Source organism: Pterocles gutturalis, unplaced genomic scaffold (genome assembly GCF_000699245.1).
Source record: "Pterocles gutturalis isolate BGI_N339 unplaced genomic scaffold, ASM69924v1 scaffold7818, whole genome shotgun sequence".
In the NCBI taxonomy this organism is placed as follows: Eukaryota; Metazoa; Chordata; class Aves; order Pterocliformes; family Pteroclidae; genus Pterocles; species Pterocles gutturalis.
In genome coordinates this window covers 12939-26056 of record NW_010117964.1, presented here as the reverse complement: position 1 = coordinate 26056, position 13118 = coordinate 12939, and the positions used below count along the sequence as shown (strand labels likewise).

Sequence of the window (13118 nt, the reverse complement as noted above, 5' to 3'; positions counted from 1 at the left end):
GCCGAATGTGGGGATTTGCATATACACCTTCACATCGACATTTGATCGGGGTGGGTCAGAGCCGCGTGGCTGCCAGGGATTTTATGCTCACAGATGTGCATATTAAAAATTAAATGCTTGGAAGTTTTTAGCACAAAGCTTCCTAACTAGCTCTTGCAATTTCCACAGATTTTTAATGTAGTGTTGCACCAAGCAGGATACATGTCATTGACCTTTATTACAGCAGCGAGTTAGAAAGGTGTAAGGGATTGCCCAAGCTCACGTGTCCAGCTCAAGAGCACCGAGTCCTGAATCTTCAGCTGGATTGTGTTGTCATTTGAAGATGAACTATTTACGAATAGGAGCGATGGTGAAGATATCCTTAAAGGAATTTGGAATGGAAAGGAAGGCTCAAGATTTCCTTTTGTGCCCTAATTAACCTCTTCATACAAAACCGGGGATTTAAATATACTGTTGGGCTTTTTTTCTTTTTGTCTAGAGCTATGTGCCATACCATAATTGGAAAGTATTGCTTACTACAGTTTTGAGTGTCTAGTGTAGCCTGTAACTTCTGCCAAGGCGCAGCCTCCTGGTAAGCAAAGGCAAGGTTTCATCAGCGTCAGGCTTTTAAAACTACACTCTTCCAGAAGTGCAAGTTTGACTTGAAACCTCTCCTAAGGACTTAAACACCCAGCCACGGTTGTCTCTGTGCTCTGGAACTCAGCAGAAGTGTGTGATTCACAACCTGCACAAGCCTCACGTGACGATGGCTTTGAAGGATTGCTGTGTCCCCAGGCTCTCCATCGAATATGATTTGGTTGGAGATGGCCATGGCTGGATGTGAACTGCTGCATCTATAGCAATAGCAAGTGGCAGACCATGATGCTTCAAACCCAAAGAATTTCAAAAGGGTCTTAATGATTCCAGAATTGGTGAAAGGCAGGTATACAGCTGAAATTATAGTCCAAGAAAATATTAGAAACTTAGTTACGTTCATATGTAATTTGTGCCTGGAAATCTTGTACTTCAGGGCAAAATCAAATAGAAAAGATTTGTCATATCAATACTCACCAAACCAACTGCAGATGCAGAACAGAGCAGCTGATAAAAATAACTTGTATGCAGTTGCTTGGTGATAGATGAAGAAACTGGGGTTTCGGGGCTCCTGGTCGCAATGATACTGGGTGAGAGCTGGGAGAGGAGGAAGGACTGAGGAGGCTGGGATCTGAGCTGGAGCTGATAGTGCTTAATTTGGTGCTATCTTCCCAGCAAGCTCCATCTTGAGATACCTTACCAGAGTTAGCCAATATAATTACAGGTTTAAACAATAAATCATAGCAGAGGCATAAAAGAGTCCAGAGGTGTGTTTGGCAGAAGGCTCTTGGCTGCTGGAAACACTGTGTCATAGGCACAGGTCCCAGGCTTTGCGTTTAGATAGCAAAGCAACTTGTTCCACCCTTGAAATTGGCGTAAAGGTGCAAACCAGAAGCTGCACGGGGAGAAACAGCCGGTCAACCTCATCTTGCCAACGCAGCGTTAGTGTGTTCTTCCCTGCGGAGGTGTGCGAGCCGGTGTACCCTGCAGCGTGCTGCAGAACACAACCTCCCCTTGCTGGCGTTACCCTTACGTGGCTGAATTCTTGGTTTTCCCTGATAAACCACCTGGGCAGGCTGGGAATATCAGGTTGGTGTGTGCCCACTGATGAGTGAAGGTTTCACTTTGGCTGAGCATGTGGCAGGAAAAGGGCCTGGGCGGGTGAAAACAGAAGCAAAGGCTTCAGCCCAATTCCGTGTGATGGTGTTTGCACAACGTGTTGGGATACGGGTGCATCCAGCTTGCAGGGTGGGTGCCGTGTCCTTGCTGCTGGGACACCGTTGGCACACAGCTGGGAGGGAAGGGAGAAGGTTTCCAACTGGAAAATATTGTGGGTGACATGCTGGGGAAAATAAACCGCTCAGTCTGCAACGCTAGCCAGGACAAAAAAGCCCCGTGGGGCTGTGTGTGCCGAGGAGGTGGCCCGGGGCTGGGGCGAGGTGGCTGTCCCCTGAGTCATTGCTACCGCCCCCGCCAACCCGGCAGGGGATTGTGACCCCGTGCCGCGGGGTGCTCCACGGGCCACGCAGGATGTGTTGGGCAAGAGGAGGCGGGTGACTGCAGCCATCGCTTGTTCAGCCTTTGCAGGTTTAATTATTTTGTCCTGCCCAGCCAATCGTGGTGTAACATGTCCCACTTAAAATGTAGATCCAAACAGCTGGAAGTAGGTTGCTGCGGAGAGGTGGCACTGTCCCTTCTGCCAGAGTAAGGAGATGGCCTCAGGGATTCCCACCGGGGCTGTCCGCCTCGGTCACATCGAGCTGGGTGATGCCTGGTGGGGTGACTTCACCGCTGGTAAACACAACCCTCGGGTCAAGTGAGTCACCTGCAGCAGAACTGTCACTGGGTCGTTTGAGGGGGTCATTTCATATGGGGACACAGTCGTCTCCCACCTTTGGAAATGGTGTCCGTCTTCCAGGCTCCCTGCTGTGTGCCAGTGCAAAAGCCACTTCGGTGTTTAATCTATAGCAACAGTGAAAAAGGAGATTTTTAATCATTCGCATTATACCATCAGCCTCCTGTGTGAAGACATGGTGGATGTGAGGATTTGAAAATACTCTTACTGTGGAGGGGGACACACTGAGTGCTGTTTTTTGTGGAGAGGGGAGAAGTGCAGCCTGGTGTGGAAGAAGTGATGATGAGCCCTCTGCAGAAGAGAGAGAGAACGTGACGTGGGGCTTTTTCCAGGAAGCACAAGAAAGAACCAAAAGGAGTTTCATCTCACCACAAACAAAGAAATTAATTTTCAAAAGCTGTTGATTAGGTGTATGGGAATGATTTTTATTGACACATGCCAAACTGAAATTTGCTGCTGCCACCTTCCCCTGCTAAATGACAGCTGCTGGGCAGCCTGCTGATGGCAGGCTACAGGGATTTTATTCTGATGAGCATTGAAATAGCCCTTCATCACCCCAAAAATGTTAGGTGCAGGGGCAGCTGAATAAATGGAGACCCAGAAGAGGGGGGGTGACTTCCTTGGGGCAGCCAGTGGTGAGGACGAGCCCTGGCCCATGCTGTTAGCGGCCACCTCCCAGCCCGCGGAGCAGAGCTAATGCATCTCCTGGCACGGCTCGCGCTGAGGTTGCCTCAGAAACCTTTCTTAGAACCAACTCTTCGGCAGAAGCAGGGAGGAGCGGGCGCTTCTCAGAATGAATTGCATCTGCATCACATAGCGCCGCTTCCTCTTTTTTTCAAATTTCCAATCGTGGACGGTCAGCATCTCGCCCCCATGTCTGAGATTTAATGATATTTGCTTTACGAGAGGGACTTTTCCAACTTTACCTAGAAAAGAGCTAACCCGAAACCCAGCACTTGCGGTTAGCCCAGCTTCCGTCAGTGGCTTTAGTCAGTTCGTCTGTTGAAGCAGAGGAAGCTGCGACTGTGACGGGAAGAGGGAGCTGACTGCACACCAGGATCCCGCTTGCAGCAGGACCACAGCAGACAGTGCATAACCGCATCGGTATGCGGGGTGCCAGCAGCCGGGAGCGCGCGGCGGGACGGGGGACAGGCAGGGAAAGGGGTGGAGGGGGAGTCTTTCCCTTCACTGCTCCCTTAGTGCCTCTGAAAAAAAATCCTACTGAACCCCCAGTGAAAGATGTAAGGCACCCCAGCGTTCAGTTAAAGTTCAGCAGAAACTAGATCATTGAGATATAAATCTTTTATTCAGCCTCGAAGGGAAGCGCTCTGCAGAGGCAGCGCTACTGGCAGGCACGGGGCTGGGAGCTGGGCTGGCTGCCGCATGCCAGCAAGTGACCTTTCTGCGTTCCTGCTCATTTCCCTTTTCACCATCTCCGCTTGAGGCATCATTATTTATTTATTTAAAATAAAACACCCCTGTATTCCCCTCCCAGCACAGCCAGGGACAGGGCAAAAGCCTGTGTTTCATCAGACTGGGCACATCCAGCGCTTCAGCATCTTTCCGTGGTGCTGGTGGAGGGTGTAGGAACAGAATGAAGGTCCCCACACAAAAGACCGTGTGTGCAGAGAGGAGGAGGAGAAGGAGGAGGTGTGCCTCTCTGGAGGGGTCCCCAGCAGCCGCGCTGGGTCACCACATTCACTGGTGCCAGCGTTAGCCACTTTGACGTGGTTCTACCTGCACGTCTGTCCCCACGGTTCCTCACCTCAGGGTGTTTGCTCACGCTCTTTGGGTGGACATCCCCTTACTTCTTGCTGGGTGGTGGCTGGATGCTTCCAGGTGAACTCTGGGGTTGTGTTGTCCCAACAAGCGATGAGAAACCTGAAGGGGAGTGCAGGCAGGGTCCAGCCCATGGCATGGGTGGTGTGATGCACGGGTCCTTCCCCAAGCCCGCCTCTGCACAGAACATTTGCCGGTGTTCCCATTAACTCTTTCACAGATGGATCAGGACTTAGCAGGGGTATTCCCAGTTCCTGGCTCCTTTCCTTGCAGCTCAGGATTCTGTTCAGGGAGCTGGGACTCTTGTCTACTTTCCATTAGCCTTCTCCTTCCTCGGCTTGCAGCGTTCACGTGGAGCATTTTTGGTTTGAATCTTACACCATTGCCATCAGAACTGGAGAGACACTTTGTTGTTTTTTCAAGTGACAGACAAGATTTCCCATACTCAAGTGCTGGGACTTCCAGAAAACCAGTGAGTATGAAACTGCTGAGGAGCTGTCAGAAGTTGCCAATGCTACGATGGTTTAATTTCGACATCTGAGACTGCCTGTCACCTTCCATGACTGTAATGATCAGCAGCAGCTGCAGCATTTGCAAAGTAACGTTAGAAAAGGTTTGGGGTATTAATAAAATGCTGCAGGTAGGGTAAAGTTGGTGTTTCCAGGTCCTGCTTCCCTCGTCCACTTCATCTTTCCCAGGGACAAGCCTGGCCTCACTTCTCTTCCTTAACGGGTGTTTTACTACAGCTGGAAGAACCTTCATCTTTCCCAGGGACAAGACTGGCCTCACTTCTCTTCCCTAACAGGTGTTTTACTACAGCTGGAAGAATGCAGTGAAATGTTGCCTGTTACTACTATTAAATTTTAATTGCAGGACTATCATTTCCTAAAGTCCAAAATATTTTGGCACTTGTCTTGAGAAAGGCATATTTTTTTGTACATATATTTTTTTTTCTCTTATTAGCAGAAACCATCTGCCCTGTAAACAGAGATCAGGAGAAAAAAAACCTTCCCGGCAGTTTTGCATCACATGGGAATCCTGTGGTGTGCTGCATGGGAAAGGGCTCGCTTTCTGCCTTTTAATCTCGGCAATAGTGAGCTCCAAGCAGATCAGAAGCAATTAATTTAAGGTGACGAATCTTGGCATCACATCTGAGTTGCAGAAAGGCCGTGACTGTAAATCTCTGTAGAGGTGCACAACCAGGATGGATGCTCCTGGGAATGAGTGCCCATGGAGGGGGAGCAGAGAGGTGGGGCAGCGAGGTCAGGTTAGAGGTTTAGGCAGGGAGTGGTAAAAAGCCAGAGAGTTTGCAGTGCCATAAGGATCCGGGGGGACCTTATAGCGGCCTTTCAGTACCTGAAGGGGGCTACAGGATAGATGGGGAGGGACATTTTAAAAGCGCATGCAGTGACAGGACAACGGGTAATGGATTTAAATTGGAAGAGGGCAGATTTAGACTAGATATTAGAAAGAAATTTTTCCTGTGAGGAAGGCACTGGCCCAGGTTGCCCAGAGAAGCTGTGGATGCCCCATCCCTGGAGGGGTTCAAGGCCAGGCTGGATGAGGCTTTGAGCAACCTGGGCTGGTGGGAGGTGTCCCTGCCCATGGCAGGGGGTTGGAACTAGATGATTTCTCATGTCCTTTCCAACCCAAACCATTCTATGATTCTATAAAAATAAGCCATAGGTTTGAGAGAGAGCACCCAGCAAAGAGCCCAGCCTGCATAGTAGGGTGAACATCGGTCACCGCTAATCAGTGATGTTGATCAGTCTTTGGTTGGGGATACTGTAAGCTCAGTAGGCTCTTACCATTTCATCGGGTTTGTTTAAAATATTAGCAGTTGTTGCAGTGTCACCTATGAGAGTGCACACATCCTTATCTCCTCCAGCATTAGTTTAACTTCTCCAGCGTGGGAGGAGAACCCGACTAGATAGGAAACCAGTTCAGTGTTGAAATACAAGGTGTCAAGATGCGCTATGCAGCCCTCCTCCTCTTTTGTGGCTTTCTATTCCGTTCCTGCTTTTATTTTTAATGTCGCTGGCAGGTGTGTGAGTATACGTGTGAGCTTGTATGTACCTATTAATAAAACTGAGCACGTGTCCACTGAGGTTCCTGACTGTAACTTAAACATGGAATATTAGAGAATTTGTATGCCTGAATGAAAACTTTATTATAAGCAATTGATTGTAACTTAATCTGTCCCACATTGTAGCCTGAACCAGCCAGTCAGAATATGAATTTTTTTCTTTTTGCATTAAAAAGGAAGTATTTCAGCCATGAAAGTATTTCCAGGTAGGACATGGTTTATTTCATTAGAAAGCACAGCCAAACTCTGCTTGACCAAAAAAAGCAAAGGAGGTTTACCAGCAGAAAATCTTAACCAAGCACAAATTAAAAGACTGTAAGATGGCAGCAGATTTCTAGCACTGGAAAATGCTTGTCCAGACATGAAATCTGGGCTGGTTTAATGTCCCGTGGTCATGTATCCAACTGAAGTGTACCTGAAGAAGAAGTTGCTGGGGAGAGTGAGTTGCTGGAAAGGAAAAGCCAACAATACACAGCCTTAATTTCCCACAGTTACGTCTGCAGTGCTGCCTTGCCTCGAGCGGGCAATTTTGCAGACTTTCCAGTAAGATGCAAATGAAAATAACTACAGAGCTTGTGTATCTGAGGAATGTCCCTGCGTGGCTTTAAAGCTCTGTCTCTGCTCAGCCACTTGGGTGCAGGTTTTTTGTTTAGTGAACGCTAATTGTGAGCTTGTGTCTGATTCTCAGGAGAGAAACCTGGACTGGTTCCCCCGGATGCGGGCCATGTCGCTTGTGAGCAGCGACTCAGAAGGAGAACAGAATGAGCTGAGGAACTTGCAGGAGAAGTTGGAGTCCACCATGAAGCTTGTGAGCAACCTCTCCGGCCAGCTCTCGGAGCTGAAAGATCAGGTAAGGGCAAGCTGGCTGCAAACGCACGGCTGTGCACGGTTACAGGCAGGACAAAGGTCCTGCAAGCCTGTTGTACAACGTGCTGTTTTACAGCTCCAGGGCTGATGCAAACCCTGTGCAGATTCTAAAGTGGCTTGTGTTTAGGAAAGAAGTGACCAAACCAAATGTCCTTCCAAAGCCCCATACCCAGCTGACCTGCTGGGCAGTGCTCACTGAACTGGTGCCGTCCAAAGTGGCCACCTCCAGAAAGGAAAACTTGCATTAAAAAAAAAAAAAAAAATCAAAGCTGAATAGCTCAAATGAGTCCTTGCTCCTGTAGGGAGCCTGTATGTGTGTTGTGGTAGTGTTGTTACAGACCTTCACATGGTCCTGTAAGTCAGAGGATGTGATATTGATAGATGTGAAACCCACTGAGAACCTGGAGAAGTACTGGGGGGGTCAGCTTGTGCTGGTCTGCTCTGTGCTGTCACTGCACTGCTAACGCAGATATCATTGGGCTGCTGTCATGCTTTAGACTGCAGCACAGACAGACATACCCACAGAAGTATTTTGCATTGCAGCATGTATCGCTGCTGCTTAACATGTGAACGCTGCACAGACCTCTGAGTATTTTTTCGGTGCAGCAGTTTTTCTGCAGCAAGAGTTTGAGGACTTGCGTTAACTTTTGCCTTGGCTGGAGCTCAAGGGGATTGTGGGGGTTGTTCCCAGCCCAAACCCAGTGATGGCTTTGGGTAAGCCACAGAGGCAGCCGGGCTTTATTTCACGTTGTCCGTACAGATTACAGCCTACCTGGAAATAAAAAGGGAAAATGTTGTTTCCTGCTCTGGTGGGAGCCGTTTGTGGCGGCAAAGTGACTCACTCCTTATCTTTATGGATTAATAACCTGAGCCAGATGGTTCAATTAGTTAAGTTTATATAGATATCGGCACTGGATAAAATTAATTGCTGACTTGAACATGCTGTTATTCCAGGACAGTCAGTGGAATTGCACAGGGCAGAAATGGACAACAGATTCAGTTTGTTATCTCCTCAGATGTGAGCTGCCGGCTGCCGCGCAGTTGGCAGATTCTCTCCAACATGAATCGGGTTCCTGCTCCCCGTCTCCGCTCAGGGTTGGCCGGGTTTCTCTGTAAGCTAGTTGTCTTCATGGAGATGTGAGTCTCTGGAGGCCAATATTGCCTGAGATCCCGGGTCCCTGCCTTCCGATCATGCTCTGCATTTCTGATAGAGCCAGGCCCTCATACCCGACACCCCACGGAGCACAAGGAAGGGATTAACCTGCTGCTCTGGGCTGTCAGGAGTTCTCAGACACGGTGCTGTGGACCCCATTGCTCTAGTTGGCTTTGAGGATGGAGGATAAGAGGCAGTTGCTCTTTTGTCTGTGCTTTAATACTTGCCGGGTAGTGGTTTTGCTGTTTTGCCTGGAAACAATTATCTTGAAACATGTGTCTTACGTCTTCGTGTTGAAGGGTCTGACTCAAAGTGGTCGGCAGTCACCAGGAGTCTTTCCATCAGCCGCAGCCAGCTCTGGCTCGGAACGCCTTTCTTTCTGAAGCTTGCAGCTCTTGGCTGACCAAGCACTAAAACCCCTTCTTGCTCTTTGTGAAAATAAGCATGAAGGATTTAGCTTTTAGAGAGCTATTTGACTGTAAAAGCAAAAGAGGAAACCAGCTTCATTAATGTTGTGATAGCTTTTAGGAATTCCCCTAAGTACCGTTATTGAGAGCCCTGCTTCAGTTGCAGGATGCTCTAATTATGTGACAACATGGGAACATCCCTCCTCCTGATCAGGAACTGTCTCCAGGAAAAGGAACTAACTCAGGGAACTTTTATTTGTGTTTATTTTCTTGTAATTAAATAAAGGGCCAACCTCTCATTCATTTGCTTTTCAAGCTCATTAGGTTTCTGGAGGCTGCAATTGTTAGAAACGGAAATCCAGCGTGCCCGCTCTCACAAAGAAGGGCACCAAGAGCCATTAAAATCTTGATCGCTTTAATTCTGTGCGAAAAGATTACAACATAATTGTCTGCAACAGCAGGGGATTAGATGTAATCATCCAGAAATCCTTTCCAGTGCCATCCTCCAATGTCAGTAACTGTGAAGCATCTCTAACAGACATTGCCTTCTTGCTCAGGATGGTCCCCTTGCCCCAGCCGGGACCCCCGACCTCCACCACCACGAGCGTGGCTCCTCGCTGGAGCTGCTGCTCGGGCTGCCTTTGTTCAAGCTCCTGGCAAGCAGGCAGATGCCGGTGTGTCTGTGTGCACGTGTCTGGTCAGTGTCCTGTTCGTGCACTTTGCACATCCCTGTTCCTGGCATTAACTCCAACTCACCCGTAACCTTTGGAGCCAGGCAGCTGCGGCTGTGTGGTTCTATGCGGTTATCGAGAGTCCAGCTTGACTCAGATGAACTTCAGGCCCCTTGGTTTCATTTTTTAATCCCGTCAGCATTACTCCAGTAGCTGACAGCTCCCCTGCAATATGTGCGGAGCTTTTATTGCCGTACAGTCGTTGCAGCTGTAAAACTTCTGCAAGAGATTCACTCTCCAGGTAACTGGGGTAGAGATTAAAGTGGCTCCACCTTGCAGCCCTGTGCCCTCTAGACAAGCATTACGCATCTCGCTGGATTAGTAACGTTCTGCGTCGACATGGCAATTGCATTTCTCTCTCTGCTTTACTTTCAGTTGGTTTATTCTTCCCTTTCTCTAAAAGGCACATCTTCCATGTACACCTGCATCAGGCTGCACCATCCCTTTTCCTACGTAGCAGGAAAAATATCTATTCCAGTCCCTTTTCACTATTCTTTTTTCTTTCCATTTTTATTTTGTGTGCCCTCTGAATCAGTTTATTGGCTGCGTGAAATCATAGCTCTTAGTTTGCTCAGTGAAGCTAGTTAGTGTAAATGGGCAGTTTTACCATGAAGTCCTCATTGCCTCTTTGCATTTCCAACTTGTGGGTTATCCTGGAAACAGTTAAATAAAGTCCCAGCTGTTCAGGAGGAGAGTAGCTTGTGTGTGCGTCTGAGACCGGAGAGCAATGGGAAGGACCCCTCTCCTGCTCCTGTTTGCCTGCGAAGCAATACAAGCCTTTTGTGAAAACAGACTTCCAAAAGCGTGGTGCAGAGGACTGGGAGGTGTGAGCTGTCCTCGGGAGGCTGTGGTCATCCTCCTGGAAAGGTAAAAGAACTGTGCTGCCTCCCTTGGGTCAGGCAATGAGCAAGGTGCTGGACTGCAGTTGGGTTTAGTTCTGGTTTCAAGAGGAATTCCCATGTTTCAGTCCTTTCCTGAGTCATTCAGTGAGTGTAATTTCACACAGCTGGCCCGAATGAGAGCAGTGGTGCACAGCACGGTGCAAGGGGCGTGGAGGAGCCCTTTGGAGGTTGCCCAGGACTGCCTGTGTTCACCAGTTCCTTCCCCACAATGAGCTCCAGAGCAGAGGCGGGCCGCGGGCCGGCTGCCCCTGCACCCTGTGGTACCCGTAGATGGGAGACTGTTCACCATTGCCAGAACTGGAGTGTTTAAACAAATATGTTCAAGTGCGTGTTACAAATGACCCGAATGCGTGAGCACACCATCTCCCTTCTCCTGGAGTTACTTCCACAAGCGATCATATGGGTGGACATTTGTCATTAAATATCCAAAAACTGAAAAAAATAGATTGTGGATATAGATGTTACAGGAAAAGCATTGCAGGGAACTTTGTTAATTCTCACAAAGAAAGATACTCTGAATTGTATCTTAGCCTTGAATGAAAAATTACTTCATCAGGCAAGTCAGCCAGGTTTTCCAATGTGTGGATATGCTGCCAGGGGGGCTGGTGGAGTCCTGCGAAGCCCTGGTGAGGGGCACCCACAGCCGGGTGTGCTCAGCCTGAGGGAAGGAGCAGCAGAACTGTGATGTGAGCACGGCTGCTCACGTACGCCGTTGGTGCCGCCGCGGATCGCGTGCAGTGGGATGGTTGTGCATTTGCACATTGCTTTGAGGGTGCCCCAGGAGCAGCACTGGGCTCCCCTCACCTCGGTGGTCCAGGGGTGAGGCGCTGTCCTGGTGTCCTCCTCGGCAGGGCTGCTACAAGCCACCGTCCCATGTGTTGGCTGCTCCAAAACTGAGATGCGGTCGCAGAGGGAGTGGCGGAGAGTGCGTGCAGTGATCCAGCTGTGTGCTGCTGGAGACCTTGCCCACGCCAGAGTTGTTCCTTCTGTGGTGTGTTGGTTTATGCAAGTTTTCAGAAACCTCACAAGGTTTGAAAAAAAATAGAGCGGAGAATTGGATTGTGGCCATTTTTTCAGTATCAGTGATAGAAAGCGATGTTCCATTTTCAGGTCGTGATTGCACTAATTGGGAGAAATGTTATTTTATCTGATGGGAAGTACTGCCAAAGACGGGGCTGCCTGGCAGTGAGGTGGTTAACCTCCTGTCCCTGCCTTGTGTCCTGGTTTTTGGCAGATGGAGAGGGATGTTGGCTCCCAGGGAGCACTGGAGCCTGCTCCAGCAAAGACAAGGGTATTCCCAGCCTGACTTGAGGGCTCGCCCCTTTTTTTCCACCCTCTGTGTCTCGTCTGCCTCGTACATTGGACCAGTTACAAAGAATTTCTAATGGGGGAGGCTTTTGCGTGCTGCTCTCTGCACGGATTTGTGCTGGCTGCCCAGCTCTGCTGAGCTCTTTCCTTGCTAAACGGTAGCCAGCTGCACGAGCAAGTCCATGACCGGCCCTGGCAAGTGCACGAGTCGCCTCTTTCATCTATTAGCGCTTGGCACGGCGGACGGGGGAGCGTTACTTGCAGAAAGTGGGTTTCAGAGTAAACACTAACCACAAAAGGCAGCGCCAGGTCCTTGGGTGAGCTGACGCACAGGAAGCGTCTAGGCCTAATGAGCAAACTTTTTGATTTTCCAGATGACGGAGCAGAGGAAGCAGAAACAGCGCATCGGTCTCCTAGGACACCCGCCCATGAATGTGAACCCGCAGCAACCGGCGTAGGTCAGGAGGGTCGCTGGCCCCTCTCGCCGCAGCACGAGGGATGCTAATCCCGAGTTCAGATCCGACCACTGAGGCTGCTTCTGTGTACGTTCGGTTCAGTTTGTAAATAACCTGTTTTTATACTATATGTATATGACTGCTATTATATAAAGTTTGGGGCATACGTATTGTAATTAGAACTGTTGGCACAGGACGGAGGTTAAACTTTGTGCCAAAACTATCAAAATTGCCTTGTTCTTGGAAGGACTAAAGAGAGCACCTGAATTGCACTTGAAAAGAATATTTGACTATGTGACATGTATTTTGTATTTAAAAAAAAAATAGAATAGCTAGTATTTATGTTTTTATACAATTGTGCAATATGAATTATGCAATCACAATATATTTGTAACTCCTGAATGTCCTAAAGGGAGTGCACATCTTTGAATCTGGTGTGTTAGTACAATGTAATAAATGGTATAAAATTACAGGTGTAAATGAGGCTGCTGCAAAATCGTGTTACTGGTGATTTTTCATACCCTTGGACATTTTTGTACCATGTGTGTAAATATCTTGCAATGGCATATCTGTTGCCTCTTCCTCCCAGAGATAACACTGGGAATCGTGAGCTGTTAAATTGGTATCAATTAAAGCAAAACATTAGCTTCCAGAAGAGGAAAGCAGGAGGTATTTTTCAAGTGACTTCTTCGAAGTACTGAGGCTAGAAGAGCTCAAATACCAGGTTTTTTTAATGCTAAGATTTCTTAAAGGGAACTTTTTATGCAAAATGAAGTTTGGGATGAGGATGCACTACTGGTGAGTCGGTGCAGTCTCCTATGGGCATTTCGTGCCATGACACCTAAAACCTATGACGAGGCTGTCCAGGCTTTGCATTTGCAGTGTGTAGGATCCTTTCCCTTTTATTTTTTCATTAGAGACCTATGTGCCTGCTACAGCTGTAGCAAACAGGCATTGCACCGACTGCAACACGACCTATCCCGTTGGAACGGTAGATGAGCA

The 13118-nt window shown here is 48.6% G+C and overlaps 1 protein-coding gene across 1 annotated transcript; it reads left to right on the top strand.

Annotated features, from left to right (window-relative positions):
* Window positions 1-6687: 6687 nt before the first annotated feature.
* Window positions 6688-12909, top strand: LOC104460760 (inositol 1,4,5-trisphosphate receptor type 1-like). Its single transcript, XM_010076017.1, has 3 exons — window positions 6688-6732; window positions 6982-7143; window positions 12036-12909. Exons 1-3 carry the CDS (start codon window positions 6688-6690, stop codon window positions 12117-12119), a joined length of 291 nt encoding a protein of 96 aa, XP_010074319.1. The 3' UTR covers window positions 12120-12909.
* Window positions 12910-13118: the final 209 nt, after the last annotated feature.